This window comes from Thermobia domestica, chromosome 9 (genome assembly GCF_964235325.1).
Source record: "Thermobia domestica chromosome 9, izTheDome1.hap1.1, whole genome shotgun sequence".
Classification (NCBI taxonomy): Eukaryota; Metazoa; Arthropoda; class Insecta; order Zygentoma; family Lepismatidae; genus Thermobia; species Thermobia domestica.
Window position 1 is genome coordinate 68,249,372 of NC_137462.1, and position 22,176 is coordinate 68,271,547.

General features: G+C 34.9%; 1 protein-coding gene across 1 annotated transcript in view; it reads left to right on the plus strand.

Moving 5' to 3' along the window:
- The window catches only part of LOC145694715 (phospholipid-transporting ATPase ABCA3-like), a 142,578-nt gene that overhangs the window by 64,109 nt on the left and 56,293 nt on the right, over nt 1-22,176 (plus strand). The window contains exons 9-14 of the mRNA XM_081771245.1: nt 5,169-5,430; nt 7,077-7,231; nt 16,471-16,626; nt 16,938-17,009; nt 20,171-20,309; nt 21,545-21,797. Of these exons, the coding sequence (XP_081627371.1) occupies nt 5,169-5,430; nt 7,077-7,231; nt 16,471-16,626; nt 16,938-17,009; nt 20,171-20,309; nt 21,545-21,797 (1,037 nt within the window). The remainder of the gene's footprint in view (nt 1-5,168; nt 5,431-7,076; nt 7,232-16,470; nt 16,627-16,937; nt 17,010-20,170; nt 20,310-21,544; nt 21,798-22,176) is intronic.

Genomic DNA, 22,176 nt, shown 5'->3' on the forward strand with positions numbered 1-22,176 from the left:
CCATACACATACGTGAACAAAACAAAATGAAAAGCATAAGTCTATATATTCATTGTATCTGTTTCTTTTGTTTTTTTTCTTCTTCTTCTTCTTCTTCTTTAAAATATAACTTAAAGAATATTTCTGTGTAATAAGTCACAGTTTATAGTTGGGAGTTCGCTGTATGCATTCGTTGCAGGAACGTACATGATAGAGAAGCACTGTTAGTTATAATTGTTCTGAAGAAATGCAAAGTAATTTAATGTGACACGGAAGTTTCAATTATAATAATTGGATTGTAGCACTGGAAAGGCAGAAGGTATCACAGACGTCATTGGTGTCATACTCGGAACTTTTTCATCATCAGAGCAATCACTGTGGCAAATGACCAATGAATGGCAATGGCTACAGTATGCGTACCATATGTACATCAGGTGCACATAGCAGTGAATCTTTCTGGTGAAAGTATTTAGAGACGTCTGACAGGCACGTAGCCAGGATTTCGTGAAGGGGGGGGTCCGTGACATGAAATACTGTGGTCATCACAAAAGGACTCGATCACTCTAAACTATTTTACTGGAACATATATTGGTTCGTAGAGCCAGGATTTCGTAACAGGGGGGGGGGATGGAATGACATGAAATTCTGAGGCCCCAGGAGCTCGATAAATCTAAAGTACTTTACTATCAACATATATTAGTTTGTTAGGACAATAAAATGAGGATATGTTGGTAAGTATTTTAATAACAAACTATGAAGAAATTTCGAGCAAAATAATAATAAAAAAAATATTGAAAAAGATTTTGCAATATTTACGTCCTTCTCCTGTTTATTCAAATATAACAATTTTCCTTTCGTAAACTATCCTCTAATATAAATAAAATAAAGAGTTTGTTTGTGTGTTTGTCTGTCTGTCTGTCTGTGTGCGGCCTAGTTACCAGACGAGTACATCGAGTGTTACCAAATTTTGGTCAGGGGTACCTTGGCCCAGGCCCCAGATCAAGACTAAGCGTTTTTTTTTAATTTGAAACAGTGGGGTCTCAGGGGGGCGTTTACCGGAACCGGCTTGGGAACCAGACAAATTGACCGAGAGTTACCAAAATTTAGTCACGAATACGTTGGTCCAGGCTCCAGACCAGAGTTAAACATTTTTGTCGAAATTCGAACCAGGGGGGTCTCAGCGGGGCGTTTACCGAGATATGTAAAAGTAGTAGAAAATGACCGATATTTATTTATTTATTTAACTATCACCAGATACAACTCAGAGGCCATTTTACATTGGATATCCAACAACATTAACAATGGAAAGTATTTGGGAAGGTATCGGCCAGGGCCTGTTTAGTAGGTACCACCCCGGTATTTGCCTGGTAGGACTGAGGGAAACCCTGAAAAACCTCAGTCAGGATAGTAGGCAGCGGGGTTCGAAGCTACGAACTCCCGAATGCGAAGCCAACGCTCTACCACTTGAGCTATTAGTGTCGAATTCAGATTTTCACGGTCGCTGAAATCAATGGTGAAACTCCAGTCGCATTAACTTAAAAATTCACGCTATTTGGCTCCGGGCCGGGGGTCACCGGAGGGGGGGGGGGGGTGAGAAACCAAGACATATAAAAGTAATCTAAAATGACCGATATTAGTGTCAAATCCATAGTTTTCGCGGTCGCTGAAATCAATGGTGACACTTCCATTAGCGATGACTTGCAAGGATGCGGGCTGGGAGTCAGCGGGGGGTGGATACCAAGACATGTAAAAAATAGCCCAAAATAACCGATATTAGTATCAAATCCATAGTTTTCGCAGTCGCTGAGATTAATGGTGATACTCCCACAGGCGTTGACTTCCAAATACAGCCTCTGTGCGAAGCATGTGTATATTCAACTAGTTTACAATATATGCGTTTCTTTCTCTGTTGAAACAAATGCTAACAGAACTTTAATTCAACATAATTTTTTGTTTTTATTATTCCGTCAACTACTGTCGGTTCCAAATGACAGGTTAAAGGAGCAACAGAAAATTGTCCTTGAAATAACATGTTTGATACTGCAAGGATGCAATGATGAAAAATTATGATGAAAAAAAATGTCCACGTTGTTACACAACGGCACTATGCTTTCGGAAGCTTGAAATCTCCCTCACTAGTAGCAGAAATTCTGATAATTCCGTAACTTTTCTAGAAATTTCAAATTACCTGACTCTTCCAGAATACCTCGCTTACCTCGCCACCATATTGCAAGTAATACAAATCTCCTCATAAGAAAGAGCAAGCAAAAGCTTCCTGTAGTTTTCTTTTTAATTTTTAACGCTTGTCCTTCTTTTTGTCATTTCATTTTGTTTTATCCTTCCTTAACTTTTTCATTTCTGGTCTCGAAGGGGGGGGTCCGGACCCCCCGGACCCCCCCTCCTTGGCTACGTGCCTGCGTTTGAGAATAGTAATACAAAGTCTCACTGACCAGCAATTCATTTTAAGAAGGGTGTTTCTTTCACCATATTGGACGAGCTATTCTTAAGGTTGTAATCAAACGATTGCCCTGAACTACATCCGACTTTATAACTGTAAAATAGTGCAGTTCTCGCGCCACAGTATGGCGGTTATGTTTATGGAAGATTCCATATAACCCACAGAAAGTAACGTCAGTTGCAGCCATTGTACTACATGAATGACCTAGGCTAATGCGTCCCCTAACCTGATGAAAGATCTCTCGAATTTTTCTCACGATCATTTATCTTTAGCATTTTTTTCCCACATAATTACCTAGTGCTTTCATGTCATACCATCTTGTATGAGAAGATTTTGTACACCTCTTTAGCCAAGGATTGCTTCATATGTATAAGTGGAACAAAGGAAGGCGAAAGTGAACATGGGAAACTTATAAATTACCAAAATATAATAAACACGAAATATAAATTATAATAAACTAAGTGATAATCTTTCACATTATCCTTTATCAGACAGAAAGGGGAAGAAGATGCAGGAAAAGAAATATAAGTAGAAGCACAGTCTAAAGAAGTATGGAGCGTAATGATATTTAGAGTCAAGTGGTATTTCCAGTTTGAAAGCGGAGAGAGTTTAGTGATGAAATATAAAAGCGGGTGTCGCTAAGGATATAGGAAGAAAGTGACTCATTAATAAAAATAAAAAAAAATGTATTTATATACGTATATTTCATGGATGTAGAATTTAAAAAATAAAAAACTTTCCTTCGTATTAAAAAGAAATCCTGGAAATTTGCTCTTTCCAACGGATTTCAGTAAGACTTTTTTGTTATTAACTATGGGAATAGTTATAATGCTTGTTGGCTGTTGGATTCATATTAAGAAAATGTCATCCATGAATCGAGATCAGATTACAGTTTAGAGAAATGCTGAGCAGAAAATTTGTAGTTTCAGGCACCCATCAGTAGGTTGACGACGGATTATAAAACCAAGCAGATTCCTTGAGTTGAAAATAATTGTTATTTTTAAATGTGAATTAGTTCATGGTTAGGACTAACTGCGTTAGATTAGAAATTATGTGCTGGATTTCTGAGGGTCTGGGTGTTAATTTAGGATTTTTTTTCTAGAACACTACTGGAATAATGGTGTATGATGATTTTATATTTATGGAGGGTTTGTGGATTGTAGAAGTTTGTGGAAACACAGTACCTTCCTAGATAGCTGTGTTTGTGAGCTTCAGGTAGAAAATAGAGCTTGGTAATCTTTAGTATCATAGTAGTAAGGTGTAAAATGATAGTTTGAAATAATTCGCCTGAAGAGGATCTGGTTGGTTACGAAAAATAGTACTTCTTTTTCAATGAAAAGATCACAAGTTAAATCCTTCTCCAGCTGAGGTAAAACGTTGGTACAAAGTTTTGGACAGATAGTCTGAGTAATTTATGACTACATTGTGGATCCTCATCTTTAGTATAGATGCTGATAGTGGGATCCAAATACAAGCTGAGATCGCCTTGTGTAATTTTGGGTGTGGTTGGTCCTCTTGATCATCTACATGGAGACTACATTAAACATACTATATTAGAACATGTAACTACACACTTACGCCTGTGAAAATCTTATTGCACTGTGATTTAAAAATATAATTCATATTTCAGAAAAAAATAGTATACATTTTGCTGCTCATTCCTTCTCTCTATTTTCCTCCTTTGTTATAATGTAATCTTATGCATGAAAGACACATAATGTAATCGCAATCCTCGTGTATACTTGTTTCGTAGGTGTAAGTTTAAAATATTGTGAAGAGAATATATAAAGAAGTGTTAGAACTTTATTTTGAAAGACAGTTATTATAGACAGAATTCCCATGACATTTGAAACACACAGTAGCTCCAGACATAAAAGTATCTTTAAAATTGTTTAGTCAATCTTTTTTACATTGTAAAAATCAATGGAAATAAACCTGCAGGCTGGTTTCCTTTTATTCCGCATTCCTTGGATCACACGTTTATGTGACCTATTCTTCTTATACAATACCTTTCGATTGTACGTCATTAGTATCAATGGACGAGAGAACATCGACCGATCATTGAGAACAAAACCAAGGGATACGTTTGGTCGTGGAGGATTAACAAACTAATTTTTGTGATGTAAGGTTGTCCGTGAGCCGAGAGACTCGCCAAGGTTTAGGCATCATAGCCTAAATTGGAAAACAAAAAAGTTCTTCAAGCAAAAACGATCCATTAAAATTCATAGACGAAGTAAGACCATGGTTGTTTTCAATGACCCACGACTTTTCGATGTCCCTTGAGTTTATTTCGTCTTTCGTACTTTGGTATTGGAGAGAACAAGAAGACTTTTGTCAAGCCATAGCCCTCGTCGTTGGCTGACCGTCCAGCAGAAGGCGAGGGGAACGCACATTATTTAATATGGAGGTACTGTGTTAGAATTACCCATACTTTCGCTAATTCCTTCCTCCATCCTTTTCCGCCCTTAAAATCAGTCTGTTTTCTTTCAAAAGTGTTTGATTTTCATTTCTATGCAACCCAAGTCACGATTCGAATTTATTGTTCAAATCCTAGAATAGGATTGTTAGCTTAAATTCCAATTCATCCCCATTTTTGTTGTCTTAACTGAGCTACACTGCTAGCAACCCCATACCTGCATAATATAGTAGTTGAGCATTGAAGAAATCAACAATATTTCCAATAAATGTATAATTTTTCTTAATTAATGTTGTTTTTCATATTTCCTCACAGTATTTTTCGCGTTTAAAGGAGCAACCTCAAACGGATTATCATGATTTCAGTAATGTAATCGAGAATTCCAAATATTTCGAACCAGAGGATACCAACCGTAAAGCGAGTATTAAAATACAAGATTTGCGAAAGAGATTTACATCCCGTGGAGGAGATGTACTTGCTGTTGATGGAATTTCGTTAAATATCTACGAAGGAGAAATAACAGTATTGCTTGGCCACAATGGAGCTGGTAAAAGCACCACTCTATCCATTTTGACTGGTAAGTATTTAAAAATATATATTTGTGTTTGTAAACTAGGCATATTAAATTTAATATTTCAGTCTACTAACGACACTTTTATACAGTAAAATTTACACAGGAAACAAAACTATAACCTAATATCGGCAAGATGTGTTCATGTTCGAACACTAATGTTTGCATATACAAAGTTCAAACTTTATTTCAAATACGTAGACTATATATATAGGTTAGGACCCACAAAGAGGGAATTTCACTAAACTGTAGATATGGAATAATTGAAGAGTTGAAAATTTAAATGATTAAAATTTTACATAAAAATACCAATTTTCGAAATAGAAATTTTACTACACAAATGATCTATGGCAATATCATTTAACAGCAATTAGCTTCTTACCTCATAGGTGCGGATCAATAGGAAAAAGAATATGGGAATTTTCTCGTACGTATAACTTCCTCTTAAAGATTTCTTTTTTGGACCAGCCAGAGGACTTCTCCTATCGCCTTGAATTATCTGATGCTGAGAGAAACATCTGGATTCCTATTTGAAAGGCTGACTGTGTATTTAGTTGCTCTGATTTAATTAATTTAAATTGTTTTGTTTGTTTATTTATGTGATTAAATGTCTATTTAGTATATTCTTTTTTCAAAATAGTTATTACTTACTGGGTAGGAGAAATATAAAAATTTACTGTAAATTGGATAATCTCTCCCAGTATATCTTAGTTGCATACATTGTATATAAAGTATACACATTGCATATTATTTGTAGTTTGTTGTATTCATTTTTGTTAAATCACTTTGTACAGTCTTTTCCAATATTTTGACATACATGAAATGAACTTTATGTTACGTCCTATGTTAATGTCTTTAGGTTATAGAAGACGGTTGGTTAGGACGGTAATGGTTATTTTGAAAAAAAAATGCTAATACATATTTAATCATTTAATATACTATACATAAGTATAACAAATGAAACGATTAGAATTAATCGAACGAGAGAGGTTAAATTCAAAGTTAACTTTTTACCTAAAAATCCAAATTTCTCTAAGCACCAGATAATTTATATATATGGCATTGCATTGCATTGCATGGGAACGCTGAACTTTCTTTTTTAATTTACTCAAAATTTAAAAATGTCCCTTACCATCATCTTCCACTAAGCATTTTATATATAATTATATGTTTTATATCTTTCTTACATGCTTTACTTATAATATTTCTATTCACAGTATTTCTAAACATAGCAAGTACTCATTTATACGTACATTTCTAAGAAGAAAGAAAAAAATAAATTTAATATATTAGTAAATTATATGAAACACTTAAATTCATTTTTTGTTCATAAACATGAAGACTGAATACCTTTTTATATTTAAGCTGAATAGAAATATTGTAAGTAAAACACAAATAAGTTGTTATTACGTAAAGGACGAAATGTCAGTGTACAGTAGACGAGGAAATTCTGCACACCTTACGTTCAGGCTTATAATGCAACAAATTGGAACCATAAGCAAGTTATCTAATACTCGCACTAGGCTGTTGTGATCTTGCTTTATAAATAGAATCATTGTTTTATTTTACAAGTTAGCAAAAGTAGCGAATCAATCTGTTTTAATTTATCCTGTATTAAGACTAAATGTGTACCTAAATTCACATCATTTTAGGATCACTTTCTCCAACCAGTGGAGTTGTAACTATTAATGGACATAATATTGAAAGAAACATTGATAGCATTCGGGAAAGCATTGGATATTGCCCTCAACACAATATGTTATTTGATGAAATTACAGTGGAACAGCACCTTGTGTTATTTGCATTGGTAAGTTCAAACTAATAAATAATAACACAAAAATAAATAATAACTAATATTCACTTTATTCAACTACGCACGCTCTGTTGATATTTCAAAGTTTTATATAAATATTCCCGTTAATTCATAACCTATGTCGTCGCTTTCGTATTTCAAATAAAAAGTTTCACATTGTGCAGATGGAGTTAGGTTGGGATGAAATTATCTCTAAATATACTGTTTCTTTCATAAATAACTATTCAGGTAGCTTAAAATCTTCTATTTTACTGACGACTTCGTTCAGATTTATTTAGCTTGGCATAGCGCATAGAGATAATGACTGTAAGTGTAATTTTATTTTATTATACTGCGCTTGTTGCGGAATTTGAAGAGAAAATCAAGAAGTTCAGTAAGGGCTGTAAAGAATATGGGATGAAAATAAATGTTAGAAAGACAAAAACCATTGTGATTGCAACGAAGTGGTTGGTGTCAAATATAAAAGTGAGATGGGGAAGTATTATTAGTGATGATATGAAGTGTGAACGTGAAATAAAAGCAAGGATAGGAATGGCGAAAGAAGCCTTTGGGAGGAAGAAAATACTATTTTGTGGAACCTTGAATAAAGAATTGAAAAAGAGACTCATAAAATGCTTCATGTGGAGTATTGTTCTGTATGAGTCAGAAACATGGACATAGCGTAAAAATTATGAAAAACGATTGGAAGCTTTCGAAGTGTGGGTGTAGAGAAGAAAGGAGAGAATTAGCTGGGTTGAGAGGAAAACGAATGAGAGGGGGAGAAAAGAGCAATTTTAGATATTATTGAGAAGAGAAAGAGAACTTGGTTGGGACATTGGCTAAGAAGGAACAGTATCATGAGGGACATGCTGCAGAGTATGGTGGCAGGAAGGAGAAGGAACGAGCGAAGGAAACTACAATTAATGGATAATATCAACACAGAAAAATCGTTCGTGAAAACGAAGAGGTTAGCTGAAGACCATGGAGCATGGAAGCTTCTCAGTTGCAGCAAGTTACCTGCCAATAGGGCAGAATACCTATTATTATTATTATTATTATTATTATTATTATTATTATTATTATTATTATTATTATTATTATTATTATTATTATTATTATTATTATTATTATTATCATCTCCGAATGCCTTAAAAGTATCACATTTTATTAGCAACTTCACTTTTTTACTAGGTATGTTCGCACAAGGGAATATCTATCTTTATCCATTGAAAAGTGTAAAAACCAGAGTGGGGAAAACACAGATGACACTGAATTGAAGCACGAGCTATTCGAAGCCACTTTGACTTACAGTAAAGTGGATATTGTAATGTTTACGGATGGAGTCAATGATGAGCCGAGATATATATATCCCTTCACCAATTTTATTATAAAATTAATTCTTTTGTGTCTACAAAAGTTCTAATAAGAAAGTTTCTCTATAATGACCAAGGTTCGCAGGTTATAATGTTCTGTACGGGTAACCCCTTAGCTTCATAGCAGCCTCCAGGGTTCTCACAGATTCGGTTCTAGGAAACCTCAGCTCAAAGCAGCCTTCACGAGGTACGGTACTGTTTAAGGTGAACCTCCTAGCTTCATAACAGTGCCAGGGTCTAGTTGTGGTTAGAATAACCCCTTAGCTTCATAGCAGCCTCCAAGGTTTAGGATAGGTTGCGATCAGTTGGTCGACTGATGACAGGTCCATCAGTGGTCCCTCTTTTATGCGTCCTCCTTCGGATCTTTCGTGTGGTCCATCTTCTTTCGGTTTCCTTCGTGTCTTTGTATATCGTCTGCTTCTTGTAAATAATGGCACGTGTCGTCACAATGTGCTTTTGTTGTAATGTAGGGATCCTTACACCTACCACACTGGAAAAAAAATAATCTGGATGATTATTTTTGAGAAAGAAACACACTTGTCATGAATGAATGTTATTTGCACTACAACAACACTGATACACTTGGAAACACTGTAATACACTGTAAAATCACTAGGAGAAAACTTGTTGTGATATATATATATATATTGTAATGATTTTGGTAGTCAATAATGGACCGAGATTTATCCCCTTCACCAATTTATTATAAAAATTTGTTAAATACAAATTGTCTTTGATTACAAAGAGTAAAATAGTGTCTATCTCGTTATATCCAGATGAAGGAAATAGGCGTTTGCACGGTGCCCCTTCTCTCAAGGCAGTCTCCAAGGCACCTGCCGGTTTTGGTGAGTCTTGAAGGATAGCTCCCTCAGCTCATGGCAGCTTCGCGAGGCTTGGTTGTAGTAAGGACCCCGAGTCCAGTGCGACTTCGGGTAAGGATAGGTGTACCCCTACTCCAGTGCGACCTCCAGGGCGGTGTAGGTGATTTGATCAGTTGGACGACTGATGCTGGGTCCCTCGGTGGTCCGCCTTTTATCTGTCCTCTTCGGGTCCTTCCGTGAGGTCCGTCTTCTTTCGGCGATCCTCGGTGCCTTTCGTGTTGGCTTTTCTTCTGCTCTTCTGTTTATAATCAATGGCACGTGTTGTGGTGACATGTGCTCTTGTCCTGATGTGGAGATCCTTACAATATATATATATATATATATATATATATATATGTGTGTGTGTGTGTGTGTGTGTGTGTGTGCTGTGGTAATAACACTATGTTTCCGTCCCATCTAAGCAGGATCAAAGCAGTCACTATTATTTCCCTCAGAGTGGACAGAAGTGTCATCACTGTAGTTAGTAAATATATACCAGTTCACTAATTGTTGGTATTGGTCGAGTGTGTTGGTCATTAAAATCGGTATTTATATTGACGTCACATCCAGTATTTGTAGTTTGTAGTGTTTGAATTTCAGTAGCAGGCACCGGTAAGTTGAGTGTTTCTAATGGTAAAGATATGTCAGGTCGACTAGTTAAGTTTTTGTTTTTGTAACGGGACTTATAAAACAGGAGGCACAAATAAATTATTATTATTATTATTATTATTATTAGAACCAAGGAAAGGAGAGTTATCGGTATTAGAATCTGGAACATATTTCTGGAAAGGAAAAGATCATATTAATGTTAGCGTTCTCTTAAACGTTTATGAAGAAATGTAGAGTTATTCCTATAGCAGGTAGAAGAATAAATAGAATACAAGAAGTAATGAGAATGGAAGAGATCTCGTAGTTTGTTGAATATTTTGTAGGTTGAAAGTAAAATTGAAATTATAGTTGGTAGGGAGTGTGTGATATTCTATAGTGAAGTTAGCTTTCCTTCGTGTCTGGTAGGTATATTGGTAAAATTTCCTTCTTTTTAGCTCTTGACCATGGTTGCATGGTTGCATGTGATCGAACAACATGAAAAATCTGTCTGGGTCCTTATGCACGTGTCCTGAATATTTCGTAAGATGAGGCATATTAAAAGATATATTAGATGCACCCTCTGTCATATTAGAATTTGTATTATTATTTCCTACTGACCTATATGTCTGTTTACCAGACTTTGTTTCCGACATAAATCACACTCAGGAAAGGAAAAAAAAAAAAAGAAGAAGAAGGAAGGGGAGATAGTGAAACTTAGATGAATCTTGATACTGACCTCTTTAGTGCCTGCTAAAAAGTTAATAAAAAGAGCGTCCCGTACAAAACTCCCGAAGCCTATCACTATGTAATGTTTACAGTTAGAGTCAATGATGGATCGAGATATATCCCTTCAGCAATTTTATTATAAAATTAATTTTTCTGTGTCAACAAAAGTTCTAATAACAAAGTTTCTCTACAATGACCAAGGTTCGCAGGTTATAATGTTTTGTACGGGTAACCCCTTAGCTTCATAGCAGCCTCCAGGGTTCTCAAGGATTCTTTTCTAGGAAACCTCAGCTCATAGCAGCCTCCACGAGGTACGGCACTGTTTAAGGTGAACCCCTTAGCTTCATAGCAGCCTAGAGTTTAGGATAGGTTGTGATCAGTTGGTCGACTGATGCTAGGTCCCTCGGGGTCCCTCTTTTATGTGTCCTCCTCGGGTGGCTCGTCCTCCTTCGGATCCTTTCATGTGGTCCGTCTTCTTTCGGTTTCCTACGTGTGTTTGTGTATCTTCTGCTGCTTGTAAATAATAGCTCGTGGCGTCGTACATGTGCTTTTGTTGTGATGTGGGGATCCTTACAATATATATAACTGATCTATATTACGAAGTGTCAATAATATTTTGTTGGGTTATTTAGTAAGGCTGAGTACCTTAAAACACTTTTTATACATTTCTTTCTTTCCATATGCATTTTAAGGAGAATCGTCAAATTACGCTATGTAAATCTACAATTTACACAGAAATGATTCCCAGATTGTCACTTTTCAACCGAAGTACTTAGTTTTAACAACACATATTTTCATGTTGGCATCTACCAAAACTTAATTTGTACCTTTAATATTTACTGTAGTCTTAGTCGTATTAACTTTAACAAAATTATATTAATATCTTATTTATTAAATATCGATTAAATGGAATGATATTTATTTTCAGCATCCCAAGTTCTACTATCTGTTCAAACTAAAGCTTATAAGCTTACTCGCAACTATGATTATTTGATATTTCACTGATGCTATGAAAAGTAATATTTTTTTAAAAAAGCAAAGCACTCGCAACCTATGAGGAAAGGGTGTGTAGATACTTTACATCTTTGAATATATGTAGATGAAATTGAGGTAAATGATTTAATCAGATATTCAGATTACCTTACCATATTTCATTTAACTATGTTCCTGAACAATAATAATAATAACCATTATTTAATATTGTTGGAGAAAGTCTTAAAACAAGAATTTTAGGAATGATAAAAAATGAATCAGAAGATTGCGATATTTGCCAATATTTAGTTTTTGAACGGGACATAAATCGAGATTTTGTATTTTTACGGAATAAGTACGTCATACTGAGTTAAGTGATAGTTTGGGTTTGGCTAAACTATAAGTAATTCTCCAGATATAAGGCGTAAAAAAATTGATTGAAGTATATCAGATCTTTTGAAGCGCTTTTGGACCAGGGGCCACAAAAGTTTCGAACGGTCCCTAAATCGAGATTTTGTATTTTTTTTCTGAATAAGCACATCATACCGAGTTAAGTGATAGTTTGAGTTTGGCTACACTGTGTGTGGTTCTCCAGATATAAGGCCTACAAGAAACTTTTTGTCTGAAATATATTAGATCTTTTGATCCAAATTATAAATAAACAAAATGCGACAAACTTAGAGTATTTATCAATTTTAAATATAAATTTCATCATAAATGAAATAATTTCTAACAAAATAAAAGGATACATATTATTTGATCTCACAAGGAAAGAACATAAACCTATCAACGGGACTTCCTAATCAAATTTGGTCCATTCGATAAACATAACAAAGATATGTTCATACACAAAAAATTAGGTGCTATGGACAACGGAGTAAGTCCCTGGGGCTTATTGGCCCTGTTAGTATAAAGAAAATCGTAGACTCGCAGTGAAATAGCTGTTCCATCAACACTGTTCATTGGAAAGTCATGGTTTAGAGTTTATTCTCTTCAGCATGAAACAAGCTTTCCAGGGGTGTTATATATTGGGGCCCCTAACGTACTTGAACAGAGAAAACTGGGAGAATATCGGGAAAATCCCTCAAGAAATCCCTCCCATCAACTTGAACTCCTCTAGAGCGGTCCCGGGTAAAAGCACATAATCCAAATGTATCCCGAAAAATAGTATAGAGGATAAGAAATATGTATACCAAGTTTTGTATTGATAGACGGAGTAAATATGAAGGAAAAGCTTGTATACCAATACACGATTTCCCCTCATATCTATTCTGTCTAGCAATACAAAACTTGGTACATACATTTCTTATACTTTGTAGTATTTTTCGAGATACATTTGGATTGCGTGCTTTTACCCGGGGCCACTCCAGAGGGGTCCAAAGTTGATGGGAGGGATTTCTGGAGGGAATTTTCCCGACATTCTCCCAGTTTTCCCTGTTCAAGTACGTTAGGGGCCCCAATACATAGCGCCCCTGGAAAACTTGTTTCATGCTGAAGAGAATGAACTATAAACCACGAATTTCCAATGAACAGTGTTGATGGAATAGCTATTTCACTGCGAGTCTACGATTTTCTTTATACTAACAGGGTCAATAGGCCCCAGGGACTTACTCCGTTGTCCATAGCACCTAATTTTTTCTGCATGAACATATCTGTTATGTTTATCGAATGGACTAGATTTGCTTAGGAAGTCCCGTTGACAGACTCATGTCCTTTGCTTGTCAACTTTATTGATTTCATTATTAATTTTCCTACTTTCAATTTTCTATTCTATTTTTATTTGTTTATTTATTTTATGTAGTTACCAATTTTTGTTTGTTATATCTTCTTATAGGAGGTGTGTTAGAAAAATAATGAGATATTTTCTGTTAACGACAAATTTTATTATTTTTCAAATCAAGGTCATTATCATAGATATTCTGCTCTTATTGGCAGGTCACTTGCAGCAGCTGAGAAGCTTCCATGCTGCACGGTCCTCCGCTAACCTCTTCGTCTTCACGTATGATCTTTCTGTTTTTATATCATCCATTAATTGTAGTCTCCTTCGCCCTCTCCCTTTCTTTCCCGCCACCATACTCTCTTGGACGTCCCTCATGATACAGTCTCTTCTTAGGCAATGTCCCAACCAGTTTCTCTTCCTCTTCTCAATAATACCTAAAAGTGTTCTTTTCTCACCCACCATTTCTAACACTCTCTCATCCGTTTTCCGCTCTACCCAAGCAATTCTTTCCCTTCTTCTCCATACCCACATTTCGAAGGCTTTTAGTCTGTTTTCATCATTTTTACGTAATGTCCATGTTTCCTCCCCATACAGTACGACACTCCATACGAAGCATTTTATGAGTCTTTTTCTCAACTCTTTATTCAAGGTCCCACAAAACAGACTTTTCTTCCTCCTAATGGCTTCTTTCGCCATTCCTATCCTTGCTTTTATTTTACGATCGCACTTCATGTCATTACTAAGAATACTACTCAGATATCAAAAACTATTCACTTGTTCTATTTTCTCCCCTCCCACTTTTATATTTGACACAGACCCCTTCGTTCCAATTACCATGGCTTTTGTCTTTCTAACATTTATTTTCATCCCATATTCTTCAAAGCCCTTCCTCATTTTTGCTAACATTTTATTGATTTTCTTTTCAGATTTTGCAACAAGCGCCATATTGTCTGCAAATCTTATGCATCTAATCGTTCTACCTCCTACCGAAATGCCGTCATCATCATATAGGCTCTTTTTCACTATCTCTTCCAGATAGGCATTAAATAGTGTTGGCGAGAGGCAGCATCCTTGTCGAACTCCCCTTCCAATTGCACTCTCTTCCATCAGTTCCTCCCCTATCCTAACACTTACTTGTTGATTCATGTATAAGTTTCTTATGGGTCTTCTATCTTTCCATTTCAACCCTATCTTTGTTAGGACTTCCAACAACAATTCCTAATTCACGCTATCAAAACCTTTTCTAGATCAATAAATATAACATACATCTCTTTCCCTTTTTCTATAAATCTTTCACCGATCGCCCTTAATAATCCAATTGCACCTCTTGTGCCCTTGCCTCTTCTGAACCCGAACTGCTCTTCCTCAACTTCTTCACTTGTTCTTCTATATAACCTTCCGTTCAGTATTCAGAGCAGAAGTTTAGCTGCATGAGATATGAGGCTAATAGTTCTATAATCCTCACATCTCGTTGGGTTCGATTTCTTAGCCATTGGTATCATGATGGTCTTCAGAATGTCTTTTGGCTACTCTCCTGTTTCATATATTTCATTGCATAGTCGGAACAATTCTTTCTTTCCCTTGTCTCCCATAGTTTTAATGAATTCGATTGGTATATTATCTATCCTGGTTGCTTTTCCATTCCTAATCTCGGATATAACCTTTTCAAACTCATCCAGAAGAATACTAATTTTCTACTGCCATCGTAATACCCCCTTGCTTCCTCCGTAATTCTATAGATTTCACCTCCTTGTACATTTCCTCATATTTCCCAACTCTTTCCAATTCTTATATGTCCACTCATTTTCTTTTGTAAACTCTTCCTTCGCACTGTCTGTTCGAAGGAAGAGAGTGCGTAATTCTTTTCTTCAAGGGAAGAGGCATTTTCTTCGTAATTCATTATTTAACTTTCTGTACATCTTCCTGCCCTCTTCTGTATCAACCCGTTTCTACGTTTTCCTCTCCCTCGTTTTCTGCAACATCTGCTCTGTAACTGATGGTTTCTTAGCCGTTTTGTGTTCGCGATAACCTACTACTTCTTCTGCAGCCTGCTGTAAGCAACGTTTAATATGTTCGCACCGTGCGTTACTACCTGCGCCTATCCTTTCCTCGTTTGAACATCAAGGTTATCCCTTAAAAAATAGGCCCCTTGGGCAGCTACACAGCGATAGAAGCGTTGCTTCCAGTTTTCGTGGCAGTGCTGGAAGCTTCTGCTGGAATGCCTTTCAGCTCGTCGGTTACACTCTTCTGGATATTATCAAAAGTGCCAAAATGGCACCCTTTCAAGTGTTTTTTGAGCAAAGAGAATAACAGAAGTCACAGGAACTGAGATCTGGTGAATAGAGGGTCTGCTTTTCTCCACATGAATTTATTTTTCTTCCCAAAACTAATTGATGGAGACTGCCGTGTGACATAGTGCGTTGATGAAGTGAAGCATCCAAATGTGTCCAAGGTCTGGTTTCATATGTGCCGCCATTTGCCTGAGTCTTTCAACAAATTCCCGATAAAAAGCTTTATTGACAGTTTGTCCTGGTAGCGCAAAATCTTTGTGGGTGATTTTCAACTGTCACTTTTTCCAAATTGTCATCAATTTTGGGGTTAAAGGTCTTTTCACACGAGGTTCATCTTCCACTTGTCGGGTTTTAAGAAGGACTTGTGCCATCTGAACACTGTGTCTTAATAGAAATGTTTTTCATACACCCTTTGTAACTTTTCATAAGCCACAGTAGCAGATTCACCAAGCTTTACAAAAAATCTGATGGTACAATGTTGCTCAAACTTTTCCCAGTCTATTTTCATAACGAATCTCACAAACACAATTTCACCACAGATTCCCTCAACAATGGGAAGGATTAAATTTACTGTCGTGTGAAGGCAGAGAAGGTGCAGCATTGTGGGTCCATGCACAATGTCAATCTTATTACTTATCTAACACACCTCATATATATCATGTCAATTAAAATAATATATTCTATAAATTATTTTTAATTTGTTTCAAATGTATTATTTTGCCAGTTGAAAGGTCGAAGTTTCAGTGCTGCTAGAAGTGAAGCTAAAACTCTTTTGGCAGATTTAGATCTTACAAAGAAGGCAAATTGCATAGCATCTAACTTGTCTGGAGGAATGAAACGAAAGCTATGCCTTGGGATGGCACTCATTGGAGAATCAAAGGTAAATTATATTTCATAAATTGTAAATTATGCGAATTTACGTATGTTGAACATTTCCTTTAGTATTGAATATTCATTGTATATATTTGTGTATGCACTTATTTCTGATGAGCTAATTGTACATCTGATTTTGTCTTACTTCGTTTTGATTTGTATTCGGTCTCAAACATTTAAAACGAAATTAAAATTCTATGCCGTACATACCTCAAATTCAGCTCTTGTATCTACTTCAAATTTGAGAAGTTGAGTTCTTCAATGTATTTTCTAGTTGCGTGAGACATCTTAAATAATGTTCATTTTTATTTTTTTAAGATTGTGATTCTTGACGAACCAACTACAGGACTTGATCCGGAAGCAAGACGAAGAGTTTGGGATATGTTACTAGTAAGTATTTAGTGTGTTACTGTAATTTGAGTATTTTTTGTATTTACTATGTGTTAATGTAATACTACTAGTAAACTCCACGCAGACATCTTGTGCCCCAACCCTTTGCGTTCTTTATAATGCATTGATGTAAGTAATGACTAACACGTATTCCCCGAAGCAAAATCATTAGATATATTGATTTCATCCCTGGAGTCGTAGTGGCTCAGTGGTATAGCGTTCATCTCTGGCGCATGTGATCCTTGGTTCGATACAAGCTCGCGCCAAGTGAGCTTTGTTGTGGACAAACACCGTGTGGGGGGGTTTTCGCGGGGTTCTCCCGTTTCTTCCCACTTTCTTCATTTCACTATTTCATTCATTTCTGATGATCAGCGTCTCCTTTAGCCTAGCCGACATAACCATGGGACGTAAAACTTAAAGATTTCATTTTTTTTATTAATTTCATGCCTGTATGTCCAATAGTTCAAAAGAAAAATCTTCTCTTGTTTGGGATGGAATTCGCAAAACTTTTATTTTTCCGAACCAGAAAGAAAGCCAAATTTTATGTTTGTACCTCCATAAGATAATGAAAAAAATGTGTCTGGCAGTGTAGGATAATAAATCACTTTATGCCAACAGTATTTATCGTTATCGTTATAATTTTCATTTTGGCAGTATTATCACATATCTGTGCATGTCAATGTAGTATCAAAACTGACGTTGATCAGTCACTACTCTTTCCTTTAGTATGTGTTGCCTTCCTACTTCTCTCACTTCTTGTTTGATGAAGTATAAGCGAAAGTGCTTGCATCATTTGTTTTTGATTGCACATTTGTGCATATATATATCCTCCAGTAAAAGAGACAGATTCATTATTAATTGATGAAATAGTGAACTGCAGGTATAAGGACGGTTATAAATATATTCAAGAGGTGACAAAGTCAGAAAAGACCATATTCACAGCATGTTTAAAGAGTTAGTCTCTCTAATTAAAGGAGTAAGACATTGGAAATAATTTGGTGCACTATTAATTGAAATATAGCTACTGTTAATTATTTAAGGAAATGTCTGAACGTGTATATGGATACATCTTGATGAACTTAGGTATTTAAAAGCAGTCAATACAAACAGTTAACATAGAACAACTTAATAGACGCTTATTTAGCATAAGTATTTAATATACATAACACTGAATATATATATAACCCTATGGTACTTCCTTCACTTATAGAAGTCGACACACTTTTACAAGAAAATTGAAGGGGAAAGGCTCAATCATCCCACAATGAAAGTTTCAATTACATTGCATCCTATATAGGTGAACATGTAACGTATAAAATCTTAAAAGTCTACTCAAGTTACTTTTATTTATGTCTTTGTGAGTGGCATCTACTGAAAAGTCTGGATTATATCGTACTAAAAGATCATTCTATTCGGCACGTTGTTACCGTTAAAGTCATGACATTCTCTCCGCTAGAGCAGCAGAAGGATATTATATTAGAGATGTTTAAAAACATTTTTTGCGTAATAAGTGGATTTTTAGTGAGGCCTTTTTATCATATCAATTTGTAGCCTCACCTTTTAGGCTACCAAATAGACGGGAATACATTATGACCTTTATTTTAAAGAATTTGATGTGCTCGTCGAATGACAACATTCTGCAGTATTAGGAAGTAAAAATAGTTCTCTGTAATTCTGATTCTCAGATAAAATCGTAGATCCAAGCTGGCAATAAGTAGATTCAAATATGTCACAAATAGTGCTGATAAAACTACTCTTCTGCACCTTCTGGCTGGTAGCTTTGGCTATATTTTTGCCATGAAATGCTGTGAGATCATATCACTTCAAAATCAATAGTATACAAATTCTGATAAGCATGTGCATAAAATTATATGAAATTTTTTTGGGCACTGCCCCTGCTTCTCAAAATCAATTGCTTTAATAATGTATTGTCTTCAGTAGAAGCTAAGAGAATTTTCACACAATGTAACATTTTACAACGGCTTGAATTTGGTTATAATCACCATACTAACAATGAACCAGAGTGGTGCGTTCGCAATTGAGATGACATCCGGCGTTTTAGCTTGTTCCTTTGTTTGAGTCGATTTTTGTACAAATTTTTAGCATCTTAATTTTGCAACAAAATTCTCAGCAAACATCGAAAGAAAATTAATTCATTGTAATATTATTGAGCAATTAATACTTATATTAAGATTGTACATACATAGTTAATATGAAAGAATTTTGAACAAACTAAATCACTATGGTTATAAATATAGTGTTTTGTGCTGAGCAGTGTTCAACTCAAACTATCTTAAGATCGAACTAAAATCATTCTTACTATAAAATTTTCTTTCATAATGGCTGCAAAACGTTACTTCAACCAAATTTGGTATACATATTACTTACAATCTGGAAAAAAAAAACTGTGAGGGAAAGACCCCTTAGCACCTCTAAGAGAAATGGGAGAGGGTGGCATTTAGAAAATGATCGAAAACGAAGTATATTATTATCCACTCCATAGTTTTTCGGATCCCTGAGATGAATAGTCAGCTACTGCTTCTGTTTAAGTTCAAGTTCATTCTCACCGGCATAGGAATGGAAAGGAATGAAGGGTAAGTATAATCGAAAACATCCGAAAAAATCACCCAAAACGCTATACCATATTTATTCAATTATTCCATGAAATTTTTATATTCATCATGATTTGATTTAAATTATTGAGCAGTAAGTGATAACGCAGGCAGCGACATATATTAGCGTCGCTTTATTATTATGAATTAGCGTAACGTTATTGTTAGGAATTAGCGTAACTTTATTATTAGAAATTAGAGTGGCTTTATTATTAAAAATTAGCATGACTTTATTATCAGAAATTAGTGTAACTTTATTATTAGAAATTCGTATGACTTCATTATTATAAATTAGTGTGATTTTTAATCTGCTCTAATCCATCTAGTGGTACTAGTTAATCTGTTTATGTAAGTTGCTGTTCTATTTTCTTATGTATTTTGTTTATATATTTGCATTGAAAAAACATGAAAAATTATGACTACATTTTCTTTATTTCTTTTTACTTTAGATTCATAGTTCTGTAGATAGACTACATCAAGAAATTCCTCTTGATTGCAAATTCATTATTAATACAATATTTAAAACGCTCAAAATATTTCTTTCCTCAGAGAATGCGTGGAGATAGAACCATCATAATAACAACCCATTCCATGGAAGAAGCTGACACTTTGGGAGATAAAATTGCCATTATGTCCTATGGACAACTATTGTGTTACGGATCACCCATGTTTCTAAAGAAAATTTATGGTTAGTTGATTAGATCTAGATCTTATAATGCTGTACTGCTAGAAAAAGATGATATCCTTACTTTATTCATTCGATATTGGGGTGGTGAGAGTACTATTTTTATTTGTATTCTTCATATCATTAATATTAAGATATCTTCAATACTTTGAGTTTAAGCATAGTATTGCTATTTTATAGTTACTACCTAATATTATTAAGCAAAATCGTTAATTTTCTTAGAATTAATTTTTTTTTTCGTAGGTACAGTTCAAATGAGATGTGAATCTACAACTCAACATGAAATCTAAATCATATGTGCTAGAGACAAGGTCTACAATCACACATAAGAGAACACGAACGTTTAAACCACCCGTTTATTATAAAGCTCTGAAAATTATCAGACATTGTTGTTTCTTGAAATAAGATCCTTTTTCAGTATATCTGTCTTATTGTTAACTTTTTAAAAATAAATGTAAAGGGTATTGTTACTTTTCTAAATGGCAGATTTGCGCTAGTGTTAGTTAGCTTTCAATTATACTTATCTTAAACTATATTTAATCGTACTCCACCATAAATCAAACTCATGTGTTCACTCTTATATAAACCTGAACTCTTTATTCTACCTTTTAATCGTATCCTTGTTCTTTAATTTTTTTTTTTTTAAACAATATACACTTTTTGAATCTTTACAATTCCTATACTTAATTATTCATTCTGTTCTTTGTCCTTACGACATATATTCTATATCTTCATTACATCTTATTTATCTTGGCAAAAACTTTAATGTGCACAGTTTCTTCAAAAATCATATTCCATACTTTATCTATCAATTGTGAATATTTACTTACTCTATCTTCAGATTTTAGTATAACGAAGGGTTTTAGGTGTTGTTGAAAAGATTCTGTTTCTATACATTGTTCGTTATTATGCTTGTTTCTTCGTTCTTGTTCATTAACAGCATCTAAGTTTTACTTATAAACACTTTTACGTATATATGTCAGCAGAAGTGATATATATATATATATATATATATATATATATATATATATATATATATATATATATATATATATATATAATGTTAAGACTTGTTCAATATTCATAAGCAATATTTTTGCAAAGATGTTATACATATTAAAATCTTGAATAAATAAGCGATATATTGCATAAAAAGTAATATTTAATCAATATTTTCAGATGACGTTTGTATTTTAGTATTCTGATAGGTGATATTAATATTAGCTCTTGTCTTACAGGTACGGGTTACAACTTAAATATTACAAAGGAGATTGGGTGTGTCACAAATAACCTTACAGAGAATATTCAAAGAATAATTCCTGAATCCAAAAGAACCTCTGCTGATGGCAGCACAATGTTGACCTATCATCTACCGTCCGATCAGTTGAGTAAGTTTCCCGAATTACTTAAATACCTTGAAGATGACAAAGAACGAATTGGTATTGCTGGAATCGGGATTTCAATAACAACTATGGAAGAAGTGTTTCTTAGGTAAATATTTTTGTGAGATATTTTTATATTCATATTTTTATGAAAACAGAAAGAATGGTTGTAAAAGATATGTGACCCACTTGGTCGCTAGTATTTCGGTATATATGAAGTAACAGAAGTCATGGGAAAGGACCAAGAAACACAAACGTATGGCGTTCGAGAGGGAAAAAGAAAGCATGAGACATTGTCAGCACCATTTATTTGACAGTGTACAGAAAGTAATGACAGTGAGCATGACGCTATGTCGAAGAAGAATAGAGAATGGCATATGTAATGAGCGTAAAGCTAGTCTCTCAAAGTGTATGTTCAAAATGGTGGCCGCTCGCTATGATATAGGCATAGAGGTGTACATGCAAAGTTCGTTCCACAGAATGTAGCA